Genomic DNA, 26814 nt, shown 5'->3' on the forward strand with positions numbered 1-26814 from the left:
CCTGTTCATGCATCATTTAAAGAAAAAAGAGCAAATAAAAGACACGGCATCATCATCCACAGGGACACCGCTAGACCAGACGTGGCACACATGACAACCGTCGTCATTCAGCACCTTCAGTGGGAGGTTCTTTCTTAGCCGGCATATTCTCCAGATGTGATCCTACAGATTATCATTTTTTCCGTTCCTTGTCGAATGCACTCCTTCGAAATTGAAGAGTAACTGCAAAATTTCATTGATGACTTCTATGCACCCACGTCACCATTTTTTTTTTTTTTTTTTTCGTAAAGGCAGCAAACAATTGCCTGCACGTTGGAAATACAACATGAAGAATGCGGGGGAATATATCAGTGACCCGTTGTCTGATTAGTTCAACACTCAAACAAGAAATACATCCATTGGTTTCAAATATCACGAACTAATGAATCAACCCAATAATTTTACAAATAACAAAATAAAATATCTACAAAAGGGAGAGAAAATAGTAATTCCACATAATTCAGAGCATTACAAACTAGTTTATACACTCAAGTTCATCATCAAGAGGCCAGCTATTCTATTTTATAACCTTTACACCTAAGGACCAAGATGTTTACATAAAGTGATTCGATCTTCAGGTGAGTGACTTCACCTGTTAAGAAAGATCATAGCATAAGGAACTGAATCCTTGAATTCTTAAAAACTGTTAAAGACGAAATAAACAACGTAGACTCATATTACACTTTTCACATAGTAATTTTTTAAATGAGTTTTTAAATTATATACTATTATGAAATGAAATATCTAGTTTAATATCCAACAGTTACGTCCAGTAGATTAAAGGAAACTGTTGATTAATGAAAATAAATGATTTGGAAAGAAATTGGAATAAGAATATGGGGTGGAAACGGAAAAACTCGAAAAAATCCACTGACACCTATATTGTTGCCATAAAAAAAAAAAAAGCCTTGGGATCGAAGCACGTATCCCTCACACCAGAGGTGAATGCTCTACTACTAAACCATAATGCCCCTCCGAGATAATTTTACTCCCGAAGACTTGTTTTATAGTAGGCTCACAGAGATTTTGGCTTTAGAACTAATCTGGTTGTGACTGTAACTCCTGGAGTATTTCCCAAGTTTCCACTAAGATTATCTATTAGTTTATTAAGTTGCCGTTGTGGTAGGCAGCGCCACCACACAGTCTCGTCTCCTCTTGAATATCTTTGGAGGGTTCCTTAGCTTTCCCGGCAGATGGCAGCACGGAGACCGGCCAAGTGGCTATATAATTCCTAGAGAAAGTGAGAGCTTCCTTCTTTATGTTGGCAATCACCCGTACAGCAGCAGCAGCAGCAGAACCAGTACCAAAGGCCAGATGGAACTAGGATAGGCGGAGACAGAGAAGAGAACGAGTGCATCAAGACTTTCATTACGTGATACAGTGTTTGATTTGAGTCACATGAGTGAAGTGCGACCGGTGTATGGACTTCACATTAAGTATCTAACCTTTCTTTTTACTTGTACAGTCTGAATCCGTGTCATCTGTATATAAATCTCTAAAATACATAAAAACATTTAAAATTTTGATTATCATTTCACAGAATCGAAATCACCTTTATCACTCCACGCACCATCTGCGCAACCGAAATAAAATGCACCCTTACATTTGCTCGAGCGCAAATGCAACCGGCGCAAATGCACCGTCATCAGATTTTTTTGGCTGAAGTCGTCCGATGTTTATTATTTAAACTGGGTATTTAGATTGTCTTCCAGCTTATCCAGCTCTGATCTAATTTTTTGGTATATTTAAAATGAGTAAATTTTATGGATAAGTGTTCGGAGACCTTTTTAATCAAACCAAGGTTTCACAAAAAAAAAGGTGTTTCAGCCTAAGTAACACGTATAAGAGACTAGGAAAAGAAACTGTGTGTTTTTATTATATAAAACTTGTTACGTAACATAATATTTAAAAAAATCCTACATTTTGTAAATATAAACAGGCTACAGAGTGATAAAAAAATATTGACTTCCACATCTGTAATCCATTAACAATTACGGGTCTTCACGGCAAAATTTTCTCTAATACTTGAGAATCTACAAATTATTGCAAAAATATGTCAGCTAGTAGCACTTTTTTTTTTTTTTTTTTTTTTTTTTTTTTTTTTTTTTAATTGTCTATATTGTTGACAAGCTTAAATGAAATAAATTACTTCCTGGGAAAAGTTGAGTTGATTTTAGTTTAGCGTCCCTTTCAGCAGCGAGGCTATATGAGACGTGGACCTACTGATTAACGTGGAATCCGAACCACATGAGCTCCCGCCGGGAATCGAACCCGGGTCTCCCACGCCAAAGGTGCGTACGCTAACCGCTTAGCCACGGAGGAGCTCTACTTCCTGGGAAAAGAAAGACAAAAAATGAATGTAATTATGAATATTAATTCAGTGTTCTGCATACTCACCGCAAAATAAATGCTGGTTACTCCATACAATACAAGGAAAATATTTGCATCAGACAATTTTGAGAAGCAAAAGTATAATCCTGCAGGGAAGAAGAAAAACTAAAATCTGGAGATCAAAATAGAAGGAGCTCCACGACGTAGGCTGATGTTCAGACACAGAAGCAATGATTGGAATGTGGTTCTTGGCATACGATGGGTCGAGAAGTGAATAGAATCGTCCAGTCCACGGGGATATTTTACCTAAAAGAATACAAGGATATCTATATTACTGCTTCCATTATCATGCACAACTTAACTGCTTACCTAGCTTTGTCTCATTTATTCTCATTTTGCTAAACACTGCAAATATCAAAACAATTATGATGTATAAGTAGGGATCTGAACTTTTTCTTTTAACGATAAGAACGAGAAGTTACGCAAAGCGCAATAAATCTTACAAATACGTCTATATATATATTGAAAGGATAGTTTTTTGCAGTATTTGAATCTGAAAATAACGCGAATATGAGAGATTTGTCATAACATCGAATTTTAGCTAATATACGAAATGGAATGTTTCAGTTTTACGTCCCACGGTTATGCCGTGTAGGATACAGATGATGATGGTTCTGAGAAATGAATGAAATGGTGGAATGAAGACAGTGGGAAGAAACAGGATAACGCCGAGAAAACCCACGCACATGGTGTTTGTCCACCAAAAAGCCCACTTGCCGCGAGCTAGGATCGAACCAAGGACTCACGCACCAGAGGTGAACGCTCTACCCCTAAGTCACCGCGGCCCTACCTAACACGAATAAAATCGCGAATTATTATTTAGTTAAAAACCTCTAGTGTCCCAAGCTGAAAAACGTAAGGGGGATGGACAGAACCCTATCTCAAGAGCCAATGAAAGCCTACTTTTCTATAAAAGGCATTGTTAAGGAATCATTTGAGAACAAAAACTACGTGAACCTTGTGAAAAATGTGTACACTTGAAACTGCATACAAAGAAAAACTTGAAATGATGATCTTTAATTTTTATGTCCCACGATTATGCCGGCTAGACTAAAGGAGACTGTCTATGATGAGAAATGATGAGAAATGAAGGAAATAGTGGAATGAAGAAAGTGGGAGGAAAAGGAAGAACTCCGAGAAAACTCACGCACAGGTGTTTGTCCATCACAAAGTTCACTTGGTGCGAGCTGGGATATCGAACCAAGCACTCCATGCACCAGAGATGAACGCTTTATTACTGAGCCACTGCGGCTCCCAGAATTCATGTGAGAATCGTGAAGAAGTTCGCACCCATTAGTCGGATACCTGTATTGATGCTTGGTTAAAGTAAATATAAAAGTATTTTTTATATATGTATAAGAGGCACGGAAAATTATTTCTTCGCGAAAAATAACACAGGATTAGGGTAAAAAGTACAACCAAATTTAAGGAGAAAATAAAACGAAAAGTTCAGGTCACCAGCTATATGTTTAGAATTTAGTTAGCTGGTTGGTTCGGAATTTAACGATCTTTTTAAAGCATCGAAGCTATAAAAAAGACGTTGCAGCTACATTTTACATAGAATTTGAGCTACATAAGCTCCCACCTGGAATTGAACCCGGGTCTCTCGGTGGGACGCTAGCCTGACTCAGAGACTGAACCTGGGTTGAATGTTAACCACATATACAGATTTAGGAAACAAACTGCCCTAAAATAAGGACTCTTGAAAGCAACGGCTTTAGTCCTAGACTTCGCAAAAATTGATTGGGTTCTCTGGATTACTACCATAGTCTTTTAAAAGTCAAAAAAACGAAAATCAATAAACACCTAAAATGAACCTGATTGGTCTAGTAAATATTTTAATACTTAATGCTGAAACTCAAAAAAATACACTCGAAAATTCATTCTTCATTGCTTTATGAAAGTCCTATAACAAAATACTAGCACGTAATTAATGTTCTATACTAAGACCACGTAAACAATGAAATATATATCGTATTTCCTACAACCACCACTAATAACAGGGCATCACAAAGAAGCTATTAGGAAAGCGAAAACTTGAAACTAAATTAGCTGTTTAGGGCTCTGATCTGCTAGATCGTTAAAGTTCAACTGGGTGATGCTTGCTCAGCACATCGGTTCATAGCGCCATTATTTCTGATTTTCTAGACAGAAGTTTACTACCTTTTAATTCTTGCACCTCACTAACTACCTTATGGTGCTTGTTTCACAGAGAATGTACCCCGAAATCATGTACATCAAAGCTGTTAATGATCACAGAGACAAACACTGTAATTGTATTCTCTATTTAATTTTAATTGTTGTCTTACCTGTAAGCGTTAATATTCCTCCAACCAAAGCACTTGCTGATCCAGCAGTAATGACCATGGTTTTGAAAAGTACATCAAAATCTTCTTTCGTTACTTTACTTCGTAAGTAATCAACGAAAGCGTGCAGCTGGCAGAGTCCAAACACTCCCAAAGCCTACGGGAAATAAAAAGGAACAATCATCAATAGATCATGAAATTAGCAACAAAAGTTAATTGAAAAAGAAGTTTTCGTCCAGATAAAGAAGTTGTTATTTATTAAAAATTTTCCAGATACAAACTGCGAAACCAATTTACGCTGAAGGCATTAGCAATCTACAATAACAAAAAAGAAAACGAAAAGGAGTCAGCCAAAACCTGTACTCAAAGTTACTACCTCCCAATCGACTGATGAAACTGAGGAAAAAAGCTCGAGAAATCTCAGTGAGGATGGCCTGCCACATGGTTCGAACCCGAAAGCAAGAACACTAACCATTAGCCTTCGCCAAGTTAAAACTAACAACTGGTAGTAATAGTTACTGTTTTATGTGTTACTGGTTTTATATTTTTAGTAGCATACATATATAAATAATTACCAAAGAACAAAAGCCAAAAGTAACTCTTACCAACATATGTTCTGAGCTCTGAACTGGCTGGAATCCGACAAATGAAATCTGCATCGACAGAACAGTTCCTAAGCAATACAATGTACTGTAGGCTACATAAATACGGTGGGAAAATCGACCAGTGATCATTAATGTGAGGACGTGAAGTGGTATTAGGTTGATCAGAAACACATATCCTCCCCACGACGACACCTGGGAAGAAAAGTAAAGATAAATAAATACATAAATAAAATAGAAGTAAAAAGCACATACAACAGGAATAAAAAGATATATCTAAATCAAGATGTTGTCTTAATAATGCACCACAAAGAGGTATGTAACTTTCGATGTCAAAACTCAAAGCATGAAACCTTGCAAAGTTAGCACTATTCAACAGCAGATTCACTGCGAAACATAGTATTAGATCCCCAATTTTTTACAAAAGTTGGAAAAAATTAGTCAAACTTGTGGTGATAATTAGCAGACACTTTTCCATACCTTCGACTATGAAATGAATAAATGAACAGCAACAGAGATCACTATATCACACGCTGATTTTATCAAAATTAAGTTCTATATTGCAAACTAAATCCTCTAAATTTTGCTTTTGAAGCAATGTTCCATTCAATTATATGGGCATGTTTCATGTACGAGGGAAATTTCTAAAGTACGATCGGTTTGACAATATCTAAGTAAAGCACAAGCATTCGGAATTTTACACATGCGTGCTGTGTCCCAGTCCTTTGAGTATAAAGAGATGCTATTTGGGATAGTGTCGGTAGCATGTGAGTTTTGTGGTGTGTGATGAAAAAGTTTAATAAGATAGAGTGGCCCGCCGCCTGTGAAATAAGATCTGTAATTCGATTCCCGACTGCAAGAATTGTGACACCGAAACAAATTCACTGGCAAATCTGTGAGATGTATGGTCCAACCGTCATGAGTGATAGCAAAGTTCGCAAATGAGTGAGACTGTTTAAGAGAGGGCGGGAGAATGTTCATGATGAACCATGATCGGGTTCGCCGTTTGTAATCACTAACGATCTTTTGCGTACGGTAGGGATCAAGGTTCGTGAAGACGATTCATCATTTCTATGCTGTGAGAGAATTTTCCGCAAGCTTCACGTTCTGTTCTCTACAAAATTATGTCGCATAAATTGGCCTCTCAGGCGGAAAATTTTTATGGCATGGGTCTGCAAAACTTGTCTCCCAATACGACAAACGTTTCATCATCAACGGAAATTACGTTGAAGCGAAGCTGAAGGTATGTAGAATCTCCTAAAATGCATTATACTTCGAAGTGCTTAATAGTTTTTTGTATTATTATAAAATGGGTCTTACTTTAAAAATGTCCCTCGTTATTTGATTTGTCAAATTAATTTTTCTCCAAATTACAATGGTTTGGTAATTTCTTTTTGCGTTTTTCTCAAGTTTAAAAATTATATGTGATCTATTCTACCATTTTGTTATCTAAATATCTTGTCAATATTCAATTTTACATTTGATAGAATTAACTAGAAACTTAAAGCATAGTCAACTGAAATATTGTCAAGAACATAAAAGCATTATGCTATAATAACGTGAGCAAATATTATTTTACTACTAATATTTTTCTTCAAATCATATAAATAAATTAATTTTGAACAAAATTTTCTGTTGCCTCTGCAGCTTTAGTCTAGTCTGCTTACTAAGAAGTAGCTGAAACTTCTAAAAATACAGTTGTAGAAGATGGAATATAACACATGAACTACATAAATAACAGGAAAAATAAAAAAAAAAGAACAGACACACACATTTTAATCAATTTGGAATGTGATTTTCTCCAACTTTTGACAATTTTATTCTTATGAGGAATCTTCAACCACCCTTTCAGTATTAAACAAAACTGACGAAAGCCGTAGTAGTTGAAAATTAGTTTCAAACAATCTGTACTTAGAGGATTTGAAGGAAGAAAATTCTACTGAACCTCTTGCTGAAAAATGTCGATTCCATTTGTTTCACTCTGGGTGAATTTTAATTTCGAACGTTTTTACTCTCTTCCTGTAATTATGAAGATTCTTTTTACAGGTTTAATGCAGACATGGATGAACAGCTAACATAAGAGGCAACAGATATTGTCTGAAAAAGCTGAGACTGAAACAACGCTCATAAAAGCCACAATAAATAATTTTGTTTGTATAATATTGTAGACAAATGAACACAGAATTATATTAACAATTACAGTGCACGTTTATGTTATCTCGAATTCTTTAATCTGCAAAAGAAAAAATGTGGCCAACGCTATTTTCATTAGGAACAATTCTGGCGTTCCTGACGAAGTTTATCAGAGTGTTACCAAGTCGAATTCCGGAAGTTTCAAACTGCAAAGCGAATGTTTTCACTGACTCTTCAGATCTGTCAAATTTTCTCATAAAAATATTGACATTTCCTTAAGTTACGAGATGTGAAAATTTAGTTCCTACTTGCGTATTTTTGCATTCATTTTTGGTATTAATATTTTTGGAACAATTCTGGAAATCGGTGTTTTTTTTTTTTTTTTTTCCTATTCTTTAGTTCCTTTATTCTATTATGCTGGGCTTGCGCTTCGTCCTTTTAACACAGTCTTTAATTTTGGTAACAAACAGAGTCAGAAGGGGCTAAGTCAGATGAAAAAGGAGGGGTACACTTTGGTAATCCATTCATTGGCTATAGTACACTTTCCTTTGTAATGCCTGTATCTCCACTTATTTATCACTCATTAGTTGCACACTTAATTGTCTGAAACTACCCAATTTAACAATCTATTCACATCGGCCGCCGCTGTCTTTTTATTTTCAGCTGTTAGAAGGTTCATATCTTCTCTCCCACCTCTGAATCTTCTGTAGTGGCGTACACAGAAATTTGTCAAGGGTTTAGTCTCCCAAGTTCATATATTCTCATGTGTTTGTATACACATCTTAATACGAAAAATTATTTTTTTAGATATCCTGCTCAAGGAAGATTAAATCCCGACCCCTTTTGTGTACGCCACTGATTTCCTATACAACTCAACACCATTGTACGTTTTCAAAATATACACATTATGTTCCAACATTTCAGCTGGAGTTTCGTAAACTTTCGTAAAAAGATGAGGATAATAGCTCGGAATACTTCTGGTATCTTTTCGATAAATTCAGAATATAGTGTGTGTATGTATAGTTGTATAATGAGAATATCTGTTAACACAAGTTACTTTTCCTGCTTATCAAATTATATGTTTTCTTATTTTTCGATATTGTAATTAGTATTTGTACACTTCCATCCATTTTTAGAATCCTAGACTATTTGTATCAGTTCATTTTCTTAAAATCATTTCAAACATGTAAAAGTTTTCGAATATTGGGTATGACTCTCTGCACAGAGATTAGATTAAGATTTAAATAGCTTAAATTCTACACTGTTTAAACAGAATTCCAACTCAAAACTAAATAATAGAATTCGTCACTCTTTCAAGATTTTTTTTATTTTTTATTTATTTTTTTATTTTTTTAAATTTATTTTATGGCCGGAAAGTTCATTAAAATAGCCTTTAAAGACTGCACAACGACAATAAATAAACCCAGTTCTGCAACTCAAAACTACTTTTATTTTCTTGATATTTTTAATTTGAAAATCTTCTAAATTTTTACGGTTTGGAAACTAAATTTGTGGTTTCATGGTTGGGTGGGTACGTTGTTTCTTATACCCACATCACAATCGTCTTTAGTAAAATGAATGCGTGCCTATGATGGATGTTATTCGGCGTTGATCAGCAATAGAGCAGTGTCTGCGCGATATTTTATTCCGAATTATTTGCTGTATTATGCTGGGAATACATAAACGCGAAAACACTTTTCACGAAGAACGTTATAAACAGAAACTAAATAATTGCATTTTCACAGAATTATATTATGATTGTATTGCAATTATACAATCATAAAGTACAGCGTGGTCCAGAACTGGGCGTACCCCTAGTTGGTGTTTTCTGACGTTTTACGTTTTACCCACATTTGTTTGGTAACATTGCTTGGTTTCATACAACAAGTAAGAAACACTCGATAACACACAACGCAGGAATTACGAGCAGCTGTGGAATACGCCTTCACCCTCGTGACTCCGGAGTATCTCCACAAAACATCTGCGAGAACTTGGCTCAGAATTCAGCTGTGTTACGACAAAGGATGATGATCACACAGATGTTTATGACTTAAGACTTCAAGGTAACTGTGTACAGACATTCTACCATAACTAACACTATAGTGTTGAAACTAAAGGGGGGGGGGGAAGTACGCCCACTTAAGGATCATCCTGTATTTTATGATTGTATAATTGCAATACTGCATTTATTAAATCCATAAATGCATTTATTAAGAATCTTGCATTTATTAAAATAAATACTAATTCAAAAAATACTAATAGGAACGAACTCTCTATTATACGAAGAATGAGAAATGCACGACTAGACCACGAGTTGAACAGTCTCTCGCTTATCGTACCGATGCGTTAATTAGTTTACCAAGTCCGTTTCCTGAACAACCATTCATTCTATCGTTCTTAAACTGGGAATATTTAAGGGCTTCAGGCATATACAGCCATTTTAGTCCGTCACGTACCAGGGATGATGTCCCTCGGCGATCAAACTACTCGGGAAAGTGGAGAAATGAAATGAAATCTTTCAGTTTAACGTCTCACGATTATGTCCGTTAGGCTAAGAGAGACGATGATTAAGGTAAATGAATGATAACGGAAGAATGAGATGTGGGTGATAAAGGGAGTGCCCTGAGAAAACCCAAGTACACAATGTTGTCCACCACCGAAGAAGTGGAGAAGAAAGGAAAATGAAAAAAGTGACTTGGGTCTATATGCTAAGTACCATCCCGGGACTTGCCTTGTGTGAATGAGGAAAACCTAACTCAGAATGGCTCGCCTGAAAAGACTTTTACACCTTTTCAACAGACTCTCCACCGGAAATCGAACCCAGGACGACTCTCACCAACGACTACGCTATGTGGGGCCATCTTATCACTCTTCCGAGCCGTGAACCCATATTATATATATATATATATTGACAGTACTAAAGGTCAAAAATGGGTTTTATTCTTTGATGCTAACCTACTATTTTAAATGTTGAACATTGATATTTATGTCAAAATTCACAAGCATTCTCTTAACATACACTTCCAATTGCAAACAAACAAAAATGCCTTTATCAGTTTAAAGGTGATATACACATTATTTAAAACACGTACGAACACGTCTACTTACATAGTTGCTACCAAATCACCACCGGTCGTTAATAAATTAAACCGATACATTTGGTATTTGATAATTGATATGGTATGTTTAGGAAATAAAAAATAAAACCAAAGAATTACCATGTAAAAGTAGGCAAGAGCTGCTAGAGTCGACCAGAAAATGGTCCCAGTTTTCACTGCTTTGATCCACATGTAGTATGTCAAGAGCATACAGAAAATAGCGATGCCTGTAAGAAAAGCAACTAATTAAAAAAGCTGAATTTAGAAATAGAAAGAGCATACAAATAATTTAAGACGTCTTTGCAAAACATTATTAAAGTGAGTACCACAAACAAACTCTGATGGTCAGTTGTATTGTAAATATGAAGAGAAATAGCTGTTTTCGCTCCTTAACGCTATGGAAGCGTTAAAGCATGTTTTCGAATATTTACAGATGGTTGTTAGCTATAGAGCCGATCATCTTCGATTCGGTGCTACCACCTAGTTTATCATGCTGGAACTATGTGTTTACTGGCGGGAGTAGTGTTGTACCTGACCTTGTACGTGTATGAGTGTTATCAAATGGCGCCCAAAATCAACCGATATTGGGAGGATTATATAATCGCCTTTTTAATGCTAAGTTTTCGTACGTACGCATTGTGAAATAGTGTCGGGAGAATGGGTTAACATTCAGGGTGACGACTGCGAAAGCTATTGTGGCCCGTTACACACAACAGCTATCCTTGCGAAACATTCAGCCACGAAAACCACCAGGAGAAGGGCTGTAAGCAAAATAACACCCGTAGTGTTAAGGGGGGGCTCCGTCGATTGGCATGCCAAGAAAATCTCCCGACTCAACGCGATATGAAACACAGATACCACTTCGCACCATCCACTGTTAACAAAACAATTCGCAAGCGCCTCAGATTGCAGTGTGTGAAAAGCCCGTGTACACCTGCTACCGCGTCACATTGCCGAACATAAGACGAATTGCAGGAAACCGTACGAAAAGTAACTGGCAGGTTCCAAATGGAACAAAGTTGTCACAGTGGATGAATCGTATGTTCATCTCACTGCCGGTGGTCAACATTCGGGCGATCACATACCGCGACGGCAAGGGGCGCAGTAACTTCGTTCGTTAATGCAGGGAAAGTTTCTTTTGTGGCTTCATGGTTGTTATGGGATTCGGATAACAAGGTAAGTTGATGATACGCAAGGTAAACAAAAACGTGAACGTGAATACAAGATACTTCCAAGAATCCATTCTGACACCTATCTATCGGAGAGACATCCCACAATTGTATGGAATGGACGGGAGCCAGGTGATGAACTATATGGACAAGGCTTCAAATCATACCACAGGAATATCACTACGTCTTTATTAAGAAATGGGGAAGTAGTAATTCGTGTCATTCCGTTTGAAGACATTCTGTGAAAAGCCCAGATACCAGTTCAATGGATGTTTGCGCATTTGGACTGTAGAAACGTTGTTTTCAACATCGCCGCCCGCGCACCCTGTATAGTACTATATTTGCGCGAATGTAAGCCGCATGCGAATATAGGCCGCACTTAAACTTTTGACAAGAGATTATAGAAAAAAGTAAATCTCAAATATTGGCCACAGTACTATATTTACCAGAAAGTTCAATTAGACAATACTTTGAAATGTATCTCTCTCCATTTCCTTCTTCAACTCCCGATTAACTAAAAGTGACTCATGAAGATGACCTTCTTTGTGATAGTGACTCTGAGCAGGATTCTGGATCGTCTAGAGAGGATGAAGAATCAGAGCTGGCAATGCTGAGATGGTAGAAAGTGATTGTGCTTAATTTGGTGGCCACAAACAAGCTGAGACAGTTTTGCGAAATAAAATTGCTTTTCTTTTTTTCAAGAACAGTTATTGTATACAAATATTCCGTATACAGGGTTCCTACTGATCTAGAAAAATCTATTTCCCTGACTTCTCCCTGACCTTTGGCAAGAATTCTCTGACTTTCATGACAAGTGTCGGATGACGTTGACATATAAATAAGGAATAAACAACGGTGAATATTTATATGTGAGAAAACTTATTCTATGGAGAGAAATGATGATCAATTGCTCATATGTACATTTCACTTAACACCCATAAAAATCTGAGCGACGTTCCATACTGTAATCATTAATGGTTGACTAAGCTGAAATGAGTATACAATTAATGTTAGAAAAAAATAAGATTACTAGAGAACAGGTTGCCTCGAAACACTTCGGTTTTCGTTCGGAGGGAGTCGGTGAAGATCGTAAATCGTCACCCGTAGACCCAAGGCATTTAAGACACTTGAGTGGATGCGAAAGAATGTTAATCGTTTGACAAGCATGTGTAACAAGTTAAGTGTTTTGCAAATCTTTTTGTGTGTGTTTGAAAGGAAACTGTATTTGATTTTATATCGTAAGCTAGCAGACTTTGTCAGGTGTTTGTGTTACTGAAAAATTAGGCCATTTTCTTGATTATTTCAGTTTTTCAGTGTAGTGTTTTTAGTTGTGTTATATTTAATTATTATTATTATTATTATTATAGTTTTTCCTGGAATGCATCTGTTATATTCACACTTAGAATTTCGTGCATCGAACGTCAAGTGATTTTTTAAAATACTTTTATGGTGATGTGAAAATTCAGTTTTTAATTAGTTGCACTCTACAGTACTTGCAAAAATTTTTAAACTTTAATATGCCGAGCACAAAATGTACTGTCGCGGTATGCAACAATAGTTTACTGAAAACGAAAAAAATATTATCTTAAGAAACATGTAAAATACTTTAAATTCCCCGAAGATGCACAACTACGAAGACAGTGTGTTCAACGTTGTAGGCGTGATGGCAAGTGGAATCCAAATTCAAGTAAAGTGTGTACGGAGAATTTTGTTTCTAGTGACTTGGAAAGAGACCTAAAAAAACGAACTATTAGGGCTGCCTCTCGTCACGAAGCTAAAAAAGACGGCGTACTCTCAGTTAATTTGGGGTTAGTTAAAGATGTATATAAACAAAATGTGAAGATCGCACGAAAAAAAAAAAAAGTGATAAGATACAACAGAAAAATTGTTACAACTTTACTGCAGTCCACGGATAAAATAGACTTTCAAAATGCTTCTATGGTACAACAAAATACTTTGGTTTGTGTAATATTTACCTGTACCTTGGCCAGAAAGTACTCATACATATGCACTATACTTAGTAGAATGTTCATTTCATATTAACAAAAGAAGAATGTTTTTAATATATGTAAGTGATTATTATGGGATAGTTGATGATATGGACATGTATTATGGTTACCTAGTCAGTGAGTTTGTGTATTTAACAGTTTTAAGAAAAGGATATTATAAGTTATATCAAATAATAAACCAGTTTAACATCGTTTATAGACGTTGTCGGTTTTATTAAAAAGGTGAGATTAATGGTATTTAAATATCGAAGCTAATATTTTTATGCCAAAGAATTACTACCACTTCGGATTTTTATCTCAGCAAACGAACCAGGTTTACGACTATCTTTTTGATAAGTCGTTGTAAAAATTTGGTTTACCTCACCCGGGACTTTGTAAATTCAATTCCCGAAGAAGAGTAAGGCTGAATTTACTTTCATATTACAGTTAATGAATACGAACTTAACTATATTGCGAAGTGGTAAAGTAATCATAAGAAAAATGGACAACGAAACAATGCAGCAGGAATCAAATACTAGTGACAGCGATGAGACTAGTGTAACACCAGGATTGGCATCGGAAGATATCTTGTTAGCTTTACAGCGACAAATAATGCAGATGTCTACCGAGATAAAGCAGACCATGGAACAGAAGTTCAACGAAGCTCACAAACAAAATGAAGAATTAAAGCAGACCATGGAACAGAAATTCAACGAATCTAACAAGACCATGGAACATAAGATAGAACTGAAGTTTGACGAAGCTAACAAGCAATATGAAGAATTAAGTAGACGGATAGAACAGAAATCAGATGAAACGAAACAGACAATTGTCCAGGTGGTGAACGACATTTCCTCACAGTTCGAGGAAAAGTTAAAAAGGATATCCGATGATTGTCAAGAAAAGCACAATCAACAAAACCAAGAAATTAGTGCTGTAAAAAAAGATTTAGAAGTAATAGAATCTTCCATTAAACAGCAAAAGATCCAGGTCAGCAACAACTCTAATAACATACGTGTAAATACACAGTTGTTAGCTACTATTCAGGAAGAGATTAGAACGTTACAGGCTAAAGACAACATTTACCGTAATAACTTGGGTAGTGATCGCTTTGAGTTGCCCCACTCACCAGAGATGAACTCGCCTTCGCCCGGATCTGATGAGGATATTATACTAGAAGAAAGTTGTCCGAAGAGCACTGATGAGCGAAACCTAGATGGTGTCATGACACAGCACGTCACGGATAGGAACTATCACTCAACAAGAACAAGGAATGAGAAAAAGAAGGTAAAATTAAGTGTTAAAATGAGTGAAATTAGAGCTATGAGCAAATTCAGTGGTAAGTGTAATGAGAATGCTACTTCTTTCTTAGAGAAATTCCAAGACGAATGCAATATAATGTCTATCGATCGATCACAATATATGAAATTAATACCCCATGTATTACTCCCACCTTGTTCCTTATGGTTTAAAGCAATACGTGATCACATTAGTACCTATGAGGAATTCAAAGCGGCATTGATCGCAAATTATGAAAATGACTTTTTGCTGGCAAATAGAGATGCCACCCTTAGAAATCAACACTTCAATCCTCGATTGCACAAATCTCTTGTAGAGTTTGTTGTAAATGTCTACAACGAATTAAAGGTCGTTAATCCTTTGCAATCGGAATCGAGAATAATAGCATCGATTCGAAATTTGCTTCCATTTAAACTGCAACAGATCTTATTTTCCACACAGTGTATGAGTTTCAGCCATTTATTGATGCTTGTTCAATGCTACGAAACTCAATACCATGCCATGAATTCACAATCAGGAATGGGTAAAAATAAGAATAATTCAGATCATTTGGTGCCTGTTCGGAATTTAAATATACGAAGTATGAATAATACAGAACCTAACCTAAGCCGAGTATACTCTAGCAATCAAAATGCGCACAATAGGCAAGATTATGTAGGGAATCCGCTTAACCTAACTAATCATGGTAATTATGATGTCAGATCACTCAACAGCAGTAGATATAAAAATAATCGAAGTACTGAGCGAAATTCCAGAAATGCAGCGAACTACGTGGATAGACGTAATTGGAGATCAAGAGATGGGACTTCATACCAAAGTCAGAATCACGATGAAAGACATGTACAACACAATGTAGAACCTAATCATGATAGCGCAGTACAGTGTACTTTATTAGAACCGTATGCAAGTTCGAATGTAACCTGATTACCGTTACTGAAATTAGGTTAAATTCATGTTAGTTGTAGATTCTTGTAAATTTTCATTTTAAGTTTATGTGTTAATATCAATAATGAAAACGATTCTTAAAAATACTTGAAATGCTTAAATAGAGTTTTAGGTAGACTGGAAAATTAATTTTCAAATGATTTTTATTCTTTCTTGTTAATATGAGGAATTATAATTCGATTTATAATCAATTAAAAGCAAAGATTATTTATATTAGATTGATTTGTGTTGAAAACTTAATTGTCAAAGATTATGTTAAAAAGAAGCTCTATTCTATAAAATCAATTATCCAACGACTACCTTGAAAGAAATTCTTCTTTATTATAACATCTTAGTGCTACTATGTATAACTTTAAATGCAACATCCGACTTATTTGTTATTTAATGCGCCCGTAAAGATTAATATTATTTGTAACCCACGTTTGTCCTTTACATTTTTCGAAATCGCACCCGTCGACGATTAATTAAATAAGCGACGATATTGTAATAAGGAAATATATTAATAATATAGTGGATAATAATAAAATAAATATAATTAATGTAATTAAAGATAAATATTGATGAAATGAAAGAATTGTTACGAATGTATTTATATATATATGTATATGTGAAATATAATGAATAGATATACAAGGTGCGATCAAAATATGATGGACATATATAATATAAGAACACTAATGTAAACGGACCAGTGGTTCTTGAAGATAAAAGCCAAGCCTACTCATGACTTTTATATTCAGTCCCTTTGTCGAGCGACATTTTTATACAACAAAATACTTTGGTTTGTGTAATATTTACCTGTACCTTGGGCAGAAAGTACTCATACATATGCACTATACTTAGTAGAATGTTCATTTCATATTAACAAAAGAAGAATGTTTTTAATATATGTAAGTGATTATTATGGGATAGTTGATGATATGGACATGTTTTATGGTTACCTAGTCAGTGAGTTTGTGTATTTAACAGTTTTAAGAAAAGGATATTATAAGTTATATCAAATAATAAACCAGTTTAACATCGTTTATAGACGTTGTCAGTTTTATTAAAAAGGTGAGATTAATGGTATTTAAATATCGAAGCTAATATTTTTATGCCAAAGAATTACTACCACTTCGGATTTTTATCTCAGCAAACGAACCAGGTTTACGACTATCTTTTTGATAAGTCGTTGTAATGGTTAATACAGAAGGAACTACAGTAGATGATTCCTCTATTTTCCTTCAAAAATGAATAGATGTATCGAAACTTCTGCAGGAGAAAATGAACAACAAAGTATTAAAAAGTGAACTTGAAACAACAGAAAAGAAATTAACTCTTAAAGGAACAACACTTCCAAATTTGCGAACCACCACAAAGTCCACACGGCGCGAGCTATATAATCAAATTAAGATGCTAACAAATAAACAAAAGCGTATTAGGTGGACTTACAAAGACATTTCTGTAGCCTTTACACTAACGTGAATTCTGAAATAGTGACTACACTTGTCCGAATGAGAACATTTGCCAGAATTAAATCTTTCAATAATCATTATTCTATGTAGTAAATTACATACATTTAAGTTTGATTCTGCATGCAAGCAACAATTAAGGATTTTACTATGTAACGTTAATTCAGTATAGGATTTCTCACGCGAAGACCCTCTTCCATATACTTAAGCGGGAAAAGAGTAGACGACAAATTCTTTGCGCGCTTCACGGGTCTATGAGTGACGTAATTCCGGGACAGTCTATGACCGTGCAGCATGGATAAGAGGTAACCTGTTCTCAAGTAATCTTCAGAAAAAATATATTTTACAAAATTTCCCTGATTTGTACCATTTTCCTTGAGTTCCCTGACAGTAAGGAACACTGGTATATATTAAATATACTGTATAACAAAGATACATATTCAAAACTATTAAGCAGGGTTGGCAAAAACCATGTTTTTTATTGAAAAAAAAACAACAAAAAAACAGTTTTGTTTTGGCTTAAACCCCCCCTTTTTTAAACCAGTTTTTTTTTTTTTTTTTAATTTGTTCTATGTATTTATATTACATATGAACAGAAATAAGTTTGTATCGCCTTGGTGTTACTATGCAACAACGGGGTTATGCTGGAAGGGGCCACATTAACTTAAAGCGGAATCCAAACCGCTTCTCGGCTTACATCCGAGAGAAATTGTTTTTCATTTAGACTCGGAACCGGGACTAATTGGCTAGAAATGCGATCACAAATGACTCACTCACGAAGGACTCCTGATAAAAATACGTTGTACTGATCTTTCCATACTTGTTAATATAATTGTTAAGAGCCATTTCAGATGGATAAAAAGATAAACAGTTGCACAATTGAAACCATCGTACAGAATTATATACCTACGTATAAATTAGGAAACTCCCGCCCTCAGACATTGGGAAAATTCTGTTATTACTTTAAATGTAAAGCAATAAGAAAAAAATCCCGTTATTACTTGCCATGTAAAATTTTATGGTCAGCGTATAATCAGTACGCTAAATCTTACTACGCTATTTACTTTTTTTTTTTTTGGTTTAAACTTTAAAAAAAAAAAAAAAAAAAAAACAGCTGGTTTAAACCAGCCAACCCTGCCATTAAGTATACAAGTGGTTTTTGTGCCAGTGTAATATGTTACCGGTAGCAAATCAAAGTGGCCATTTTTTCGAACAACGTATACGCGTACATGTCATTTTGAAATTGACGATTTATAATCTGAGGGAGAAAAGGCCGCACCTCGATTATAGGCCGCACCATGATTTTTCAAGCCAAAATCCAGGAAAAAAAAGTGCGGCCTATATTCGCCCAAATACGGTATATGGAAAGCTTGCAGGGAGGCATTGGAACAAAATTCTCATGCTTGTTTTGCGGCGGAATTTGCTGCAATGGAAACAACAACGTTGTGTGATAAGTCACAAGCTGGGGGTCCAACAGAACATGATGAGTGTGGTAGCACGGTACCTCTTAAGACGAGAACTCGTGAAAAATGGTCGGATATAAAGCGAACAACCTTTTGTATACGCATTAGCTGAAACAGTGTTGCGTGTTCAAATGCAGAAACTAGCATCAGTTAATGTCAAAAGCGTCCTCACGACAGCAGAACCGACAGAACACATATTACATAACACTAACGGTTTATAAAACACTTCTCGAAATTTTTCACTAAAATGCATTCTGTGTAATGACAAAAACATCAATTTTTTTCTAATTCGAAAATGTGGAAAGATTCTTTATATTAAAGATAAATTATGAAACATACAATTCCGTGAGATAGAGAAAAACTTTGTCTGATAACTTCATCACCTAAATAAGGCTGTCATTTTATGTCAACATCTAAATAGAGCCAACATGAGAAAGAAAAGAAAATTAAAAAGACATGTTTGGAACATATATGCTACAATAATATAAAAAGGCCAACACAGCACTACGAGAAAACTGCAATATACACTATAGTGAAGAGAGTTATGACGTAACATTTTTCTTGTGAAAAAAAAAAATAATGTTTGAAGATTTATTTTTTTTATTCAGTTGTATTATACTATGCTTACGTATTATTTCTCAGTCTCTTTACGTCCTTCTAAACATAATAGAACAAAACAAAAATATAAACTACTTCTTACACTAAATTACTTCTGTAATCAAAATTTCAAATTAAAAAATATCTGTTTAGAAGAATTCCTATTTAAGAAACAAAGAAAGAGAAAGAAATAGATCAAGGATATTTTTACGAGTCCTGACATAAGCTAACTGACAGCAAAGAAACACACAAACAAACAAATAAAATAATCACGAGCGTAATCTTCGAATATTTTGCTTTCCTTCATCAAAACACAACATTTTCTCTTTTTACGAGAACATTTATTCCAATCTTCTCTTAGCGCTTTTTTAAATTTCGCTTTATGTCATTTAGTAGTACTTATATATATATATATATATATATATATATATATATATATATATATATATATATATATATATATATATATATCAATTTCTACACATAATCCAAACTTAATCCTTAAACATACTTTCCATTTCTTTTTATTTCTGCAATGACAGCTGCATTTAGACGTTGATATTATCGAGTAAAATTACTTTAGGACTAATTTTTCATTTCTACTTTAATAAAAATGTTACAAAATTAAAAACTAACATTTGCTTTAGAATCATCGGTTTTCAAGAATACGATACATTAGTGAGTGCGTACCTTCGTTATCATAGGAGCCAGCAACAGATCTTGATATGTATCCTGGAACAATGGCTATCATAGCAGCAGCCACCAGACCAGAGGCTGAATCCTACATTGTACAAAAACACGGAAATTAGAAGCTTTCAAACACAGCCAATGCCAATGAAACAGAGAAAATAAATAAATAAAATCTCATTTCTAGAATCTTCAATAATTCATGCTTTTGCACAAATGGAGAAAATAACGTTAAATATTTACTTTTACACGTATATATCCTTAAATTTATATTTCATAATATATTTGTTACTAACAGAATAAATATGTTATACTAACCTCATGATCTGTCCGATTATTTTATTTTATTTATTTATTTATTGCCGGGTTCATTTTAGTTGAATAGTATTTTCTAGGTTTGATTAAGTTAGGATGACGTCATGTACCTACATAGTATTGTAGGAATAGGAATACGATGCATTTAGATAGCTTCTACTAATAGAATTTATGTAAGTTTACTTACCAAATTTTAGTAAATTAATTACTTTCCCTGCTTTAAACTAAGCATTTCTATAGATTATCCATTATTTTTATTTACAACAGCTAAATTAACATGTCAGGTTTACTGAAATGTAGCATTATTTTCTTAACTATATCCCATATGTTTAACTGGACGGTGTCCTTTTTACAAATGTGTAACCCCTCTAGCGAGTGAAAGATGACCACAAATATTGTGTAGGATTACGTACTATTTGCAAGAGTTAAAACCAAAGGGAAGTAAGATTTTACAATAAAAATTAAGTAACTTTTTGTTTTGTGCAGATACTTTAATTTTCTTTCTTTCTTTCTTTCTTAAGATTTGGAGTTTAAATTAGTAACGCATAATTAATTATTTGAACAGTATGATGAATGAAATTTTGTGGCGGTGGTCTGGTAGTATATGCAAGTTGCAACGTGTTTTCGAGCAGTAGAAAGAAATCGTCAGTGAAAATTATTTTTTTTACTTCACTTTTAATTAATTACTACTAGAAAATTTTGCCAGTATTACATATCCTGAACATGAACCGAGTGCGTTTCCACTAAGTTTTGCTGACAGTTATTTAATTAGCAACATGAGTGAGTAAAGAAATTCGGCTCATGGCAAAGCTACAGTCCCATCAAATTAATCGAAAAAGGGTTCTTTTTTGTTTACTGTTTCATAGTTTTCACAATGGGCGGCAACAGTGTACAACACAAAAATTCTTTATCTCCCACTTTATGTGCATTATTTACTTAGTTCTTGAGTGTTGTTTGATTGGGACAGTCGCTCGTGTGTAGATCCTAGACAATTGCAATAACTGTTCCATTTATCCAAATGGAACGACAAAAAGATACGACTTCTAGGAAACGCAGTGCGATCTTAGCGTTAGCGGAGAATACTCCCATAACGCAAAGAGAATTAGTTGCAAAATTTTGGGTTGGTGTAGCCTCGATAAGTCACGTTATTAAACAGTAGAAAAAGGCAGGATCTATTTAACCCAATAAAAGGAGAAATGTGGGAAAACGATGAAAATATCGCCTCGAGAGGAGTGATTTCTTGTCAAAAAGTAAACTGAACCCAACTTCTACAGCAGTGAATTTGACTCCGGAGTTGAATGCAAAAGAGGTGAGTTTGGATGTGTCCAATACACGCCGCAGACTTATTGCAGCTGGAAGTAAAGTCAGAACACCTCAGATGAAACACCTGCTCACAGGTCAAATGCACAACAACCGTCTTGATTGGTCCGTTCTCATCGAAAGCCGAGGATAAAGGAGTGGAAAAGGATCGTGTTCTCTGACGAAACTATATTAAAGTCCCTGGACAAAGGGTTCAACCAATAAATCGGCACATTTGAGACACACAGTGAAACATCCTGAAAAGATGTTTTACCCATGAAAGACCGGGACCCTTAACGCCAGTTGATGGTATGATGAACGGAGACTAATACATCGACATTCACAGGAGGAAAGTTATACATACATTGGAGAAGTTCCCAAACGGTGATGGAGTATTCCATCAGGATTTGTTTCTTGCCACAAACCTTCGAGCGGGAGTTACCTGCCCATTGAGAAATTCATGCATAAAATCAATATTCGTGTGCGGAATGGTCAAGTAACTCGCCACACATTAACCATATCGAGAATTTGTGAGCTATTTGCAAATGAAATTGATATTACTGAACTGTTCCACAAAGCAAGCCATGCTTGAATCTCTTGTCCGCGTATGGTTTAATTATAATGAACTGCATGTGTTCGAAACTTGTCGCATCTATGCCAAATCGTGTAATCGAACTAATTAAACAGAAAGGGCGTATTAACTATAGAAATAATTAATTTCATGTAGCAAATTTATAAGATGGATAAATGTAACATTGTGTCTGAAAAAGTAAAATACCTGTAAAACAAAGAAAGATTTGAAAAATATGACAAAAAGAACATACTTTACATTAATTTCCATGAGACTGTATTATCAGTTAAGGAAAGCTGTCACTCAAAATAACGCCATTATATGATGGGCAACTTACATTACATAAACACAAAATTTCCATTGTGGCATTATGCAAAGATATATTTATCAACTCAGAAGTAACAACATTTGTGAACTAGAATACTCACTCTCAATTCCTTTGTTAGAAGATATGTGACCAATGTCGTAAGACTCGAAAACAGAGGTGCAAGAAACACACACACATTTCGGATATCAATTGTAATATTGAACAGCCACATCAAGTGATATATTGTTGCCGATGTAATCATAAGACCTGGATATATGGTACCTATTAGAAAGAACAAACATACATGTAACTTAAGTATAAAATACATAACACACATTTTTAAATACTAAGAAATCGTAGGCAGTTATACAATTAACTCCAATTATATATACATATACAGAGTGGGGCAAAGACAACGAACGTTTTTGAAATGGCTAAAACTCTTCACTAGGTGGAGTGACTATGTGCGGAAAAGAAAAATCTCCATTATATAATGGAAACCATGAGACATGATTGAATCAGTAGTGTGAATTTATATAAATAAACAAGAATCTGACGAAAGCGGGAGTTCGCATCGAAAATTCCGGCATTATTAAAATATTTAGATGTATTCCTGAGTTTAATTTACAACGGATTACTTTATTTTCGTATGTTTGGTAAGTGATTAGGGTTACGACTTTGAAGAGACATATGTAACACCCTTTTTCTACTGAGAATGAATAACCATAGATTATCCGAAATATTCAGAGGAAACCAATTGTCTGGAAGTTGGTACGAACATTACGTCAGTAAAACAAACTATTTTCCTTACAAATAACTGTAATTCCTGGAAACACCTTATACATGTACTTCTAGCTTTCGGCTCTTCCCTGGAGTCAATCACGGAGGTATAAAAAGGAGATGGAATAGTAAAAACATCAGGTAAGTAAAAGAAAAGGATTCGCCAGGGTTGAGAAGCACAAAAAACTTGTCCAAACAGCAACTCACTCATCTAATAGTGAAGTAACACATTCTAACGTCCCGAATTCAACATGTATATTCTTTTGATTTATAGTAGAATGTTGCCAGCTTATATTGATGATTTTATTTCTATCTCAACGTTGTTTATATGTCTTAATTAAAGTCTTCCTTTCCATATTCAACCACCCTATATCTACACTCAATTTTGAATTCTTTAAGCAAATTAACAAATTTTCGAAAACAAGTGTGTCGGTTTCATTTGTTGCCCCAAACAAAATAACTGAATCTTGAATATTGTACTTTGTTTTTCCAAATGTTTCGACAATCCCGAAATCAAGTAATCGGCTTTAGCGTCTCTAGTATGTTCTTTAACCCGTATTTTGAGGTTTCTTTTGTCATATCGATATAGATATCCCGGCAACTGCACTTTATCATATAAACACCTGATATTACTGGAAGGTACTTCCACGAACTATAGTCATCTCTAGGTAAAATGATTGTAAGACCTTCTACATACCAATATATTGTCTGAAGTAAAACGAACTAATTTTATTAAATATTCCTTACGTTCTGTTAGTAATTACATATGCTTTAAGTTTTACTGATTTAAATTTCTCTAACGAACTCTTAAAATCCCTCAACTCACCTCCAATTATCCTTCCTAATGGATACCATGCTCTATCATCAAACCAATTATGGAAACTATAAAAACCTTCTTGAGCAAGAAACTTTGTGGTTCTGTAGTTGAAGTAAGGATCGAATTCGTGAATAACACTTTCGAACCTCAGCACAGAGAAAAGACGTGTAGCAAACGCTAGAAGGAAATGAAAATAGAGATATTACTTTACACATTTAAAATATGCAATACTTTATTTTCGACTACACAAAGTTATGTGGAATCAAAGTATCTTAAAAAGAATAATTAAACAAAAATAAAAAAAAGCAAGTTTTACGGGGGAGAAAAGAATCTGTATACAATAACCGTAATACATTACGAGTGATATTAAAATAAAATAAAATAAAAAGCAACCCTTCATCACACTAAGCGTTATTAAGAATTCCGCAAGTGCGTGTTTAGAAAAATAGTTATTTTTGCTTCCTTCAAACAGTCGAGGAACCGTACCGTTGAAAAAGGGTATTTCACCGTTTGACATATCGACAGAGGGGCATCGTTTGACATACTTCGCAATAACAATCACTTAACAGTGTTGCCAACCCAACATAAAGTTTTATTTTTCAAGAAAATAGCACTAGATCAGGTTATTAGAAATTTCAAAACTACATATTAAACGAACTTACAATACTATACTTATTATTCAGTGTTACAAACTAAGAAAGTTAAAACATCGAAAAACAACCAAACTTTGGAAGAAATATTCTACAACAGTAACAATAAATAAACAAATAAATAAAGTTGTGAAAAAAAAAATCTTGTAATTACAATTACCTAAAACTATCTCTGTAATGTTATATAAACAGAAGAAAGCAACACTTTTTAAAACGATTTCCCATAACTACGCCATTTTAAGCAATATAGCAATCTCTATTCATGTTTTATGTATCTCCCGAACTTGAGATAGACGGCTGTAAACTACATTAACTTACCATTTATATGAAGCAATTTATGTGCTTGGATATAATACTTGTCTATTTTTTTTTTTTTTTTTTAAATAAAACCTTTCGAAGAATGAAAAATTTTCAATCCCTTGTAAATCTGCTCCTACTCGTTACACATATATCATTTCATAATCATAATATTCAACACTAAGCTATATCCGATGCGTATTGACACGTCATCTCGCCTGCGTTAATACTATTGGACATACCCTAAAACTTGAATATTTACGAATCCAAATTTGCATGTAAACAAATTTGGATGTTTACGGGGTTAGTCTGAAACACTGAATAATAAACATAGAAATAAATGGAAAGGACCTCGGACAAGTCCTCTACTACAATGTTACGTGTGCAAATATTATTGACTTTGTAGCTATAGAAATGAAGGAAAAACTGATCGAGTATCTTGCGAATTCCGATGAACCCTTGTGCTAATGATTGACAAATCCTCCACTGTGTCTCATAAATATGTTCTCATTGTGTATAACCGTACTGTAGTTAATCAGGTGTGTAGCAATATATTTTCAGTTTTATTTGAATTACACTCCACAACAGACAGAAAGCTTTGTGATTCCGTGATTAAAATATGTGAAAGTATGAATCTTTCCAAAACGATATTACGGGAAAGACTTATAGCAGTTTTTACTGATGGCGCAAGTAACATGTCAAATAAATGGTGCTGTGTCTTTACTGCAGCGAGAATTAGACACTAATTTATTCGTGTTTCACTGCATGAATCATAAGCTGGAACTGGTTGTTCACAACGTTGTTAATACGATTTCGGATATGGTTTATTTTCAAAATTTTGCAGATCAATTATACAGTGTTCACTTAATGTCCCCGAAGAACAGGCGAGAAATCGAATTAATATCAGAAGAACTAAGCATTCGCTTCTATAATATTACTCAAGATTTTGATATACTGTGGATAGGCTCTTGTTACCGTTCAATAGAAGCATTGTGGAAGTCCTACCCTGCGCTAGAGGAACACTCTCGGGAAGCTTCTACAAATTTGCAGAGAAGCTTTCACCAGCGTGCAATATTTTTGGGCCTATATGTAAAACTCACTAAGTGGAATTTTGTTTATGAAATTTCCATGATCCGAGATGCGCTGGAACCTCTACATGTCCTTAGCCTGTTTCGAGAAGAAAGGTCAGCATCCATTGTACAGGCAATTATCCAAATTGAAACAACTGTAAGTGTTCTGGAAGCGTTAAAAGAAAAAGACGGCATGCCCATGGAAGAATTACAACGTTAGTTTGAAGAAACTGGTTTTATGGAGTCCCATCTGCAAAACCCTCACACAGTTCTCTTGAGAAGTACCAGAAAATAAGATTTCAAGTCTTTCAGAATCTAACAGATAACATACGGTCTCGCTTTCCTAACGAAACGTTCACTGGGATAACGTTTCACTACAATCCAGAAGAATTGTCTGCAAGAATGTTATACCGCGACAAAGAAGTAATAAATAAATAAATAAAATTTTCCTCTGACGATTCAGCCAAAATGCTGCAGTAATTCCAAGAGCATAAGATGAAACCTTCTAATATTGGGCCAAATCTATAACATCGTAACATG

General features: G+C 34.7%; 1 protein-coding gene across 1 annotated transcript in view; it reads right to left on the bottom strand.

The window, feature by feature from the left end:
* Positions 1-2417: 2417 nt before the first annotated feature.
* LOC145693543 (dolichyl-diphosphooligosaccharide--protein glycosyltransferase subunit STT3A-like) overlaps positions 2418-26814 on the bottom strand; it is a 33054-nt gene continuing 8657 nt past the window's right edge. The window contains exons 3-9 of the mRNA XM_081769625.1: positions 24267-24434; positions 22782-22942; positions 20172-20262; positions 10690-10796; positions 5342-5533; positions 4740-4893; positions 2418-2676 (exon numbers count right to left, since the gene is read on the bottom strand). Of these exons, the coding sequence (XP_081625751.1) occupies positions 2486-2676; positions 4740-4893; positions 5342-5533; positions 10690-10796; positions 20172-20262; positions 22782-22942; positions 24267-24434 (1064 nt within the window). The 3' untranslated portion in view covers positions 2418-2485. The remainder of the gene's footprint in view (positions 2677-4739; positions 4894-5341; positions 5534-10689; positions 10797-20171; positions 20263-22781; positions 22943-24266; positions 24435-26814) is intronic.

The sequence above is a fragment of the Thermobia domestica genome, chromosome 8, assembly GCF_964235325.1.
Source record: "Thermobia domestica chromosome 8, izTheDome1.hap1.1, whole genome shotgun sequence".
Lineage (NCBI taxonomy): Eukaryota > Metazoa > Arthropoda > Insecta > Zygentoma > Lepismatidae > Thermobia > Thermobia domestica.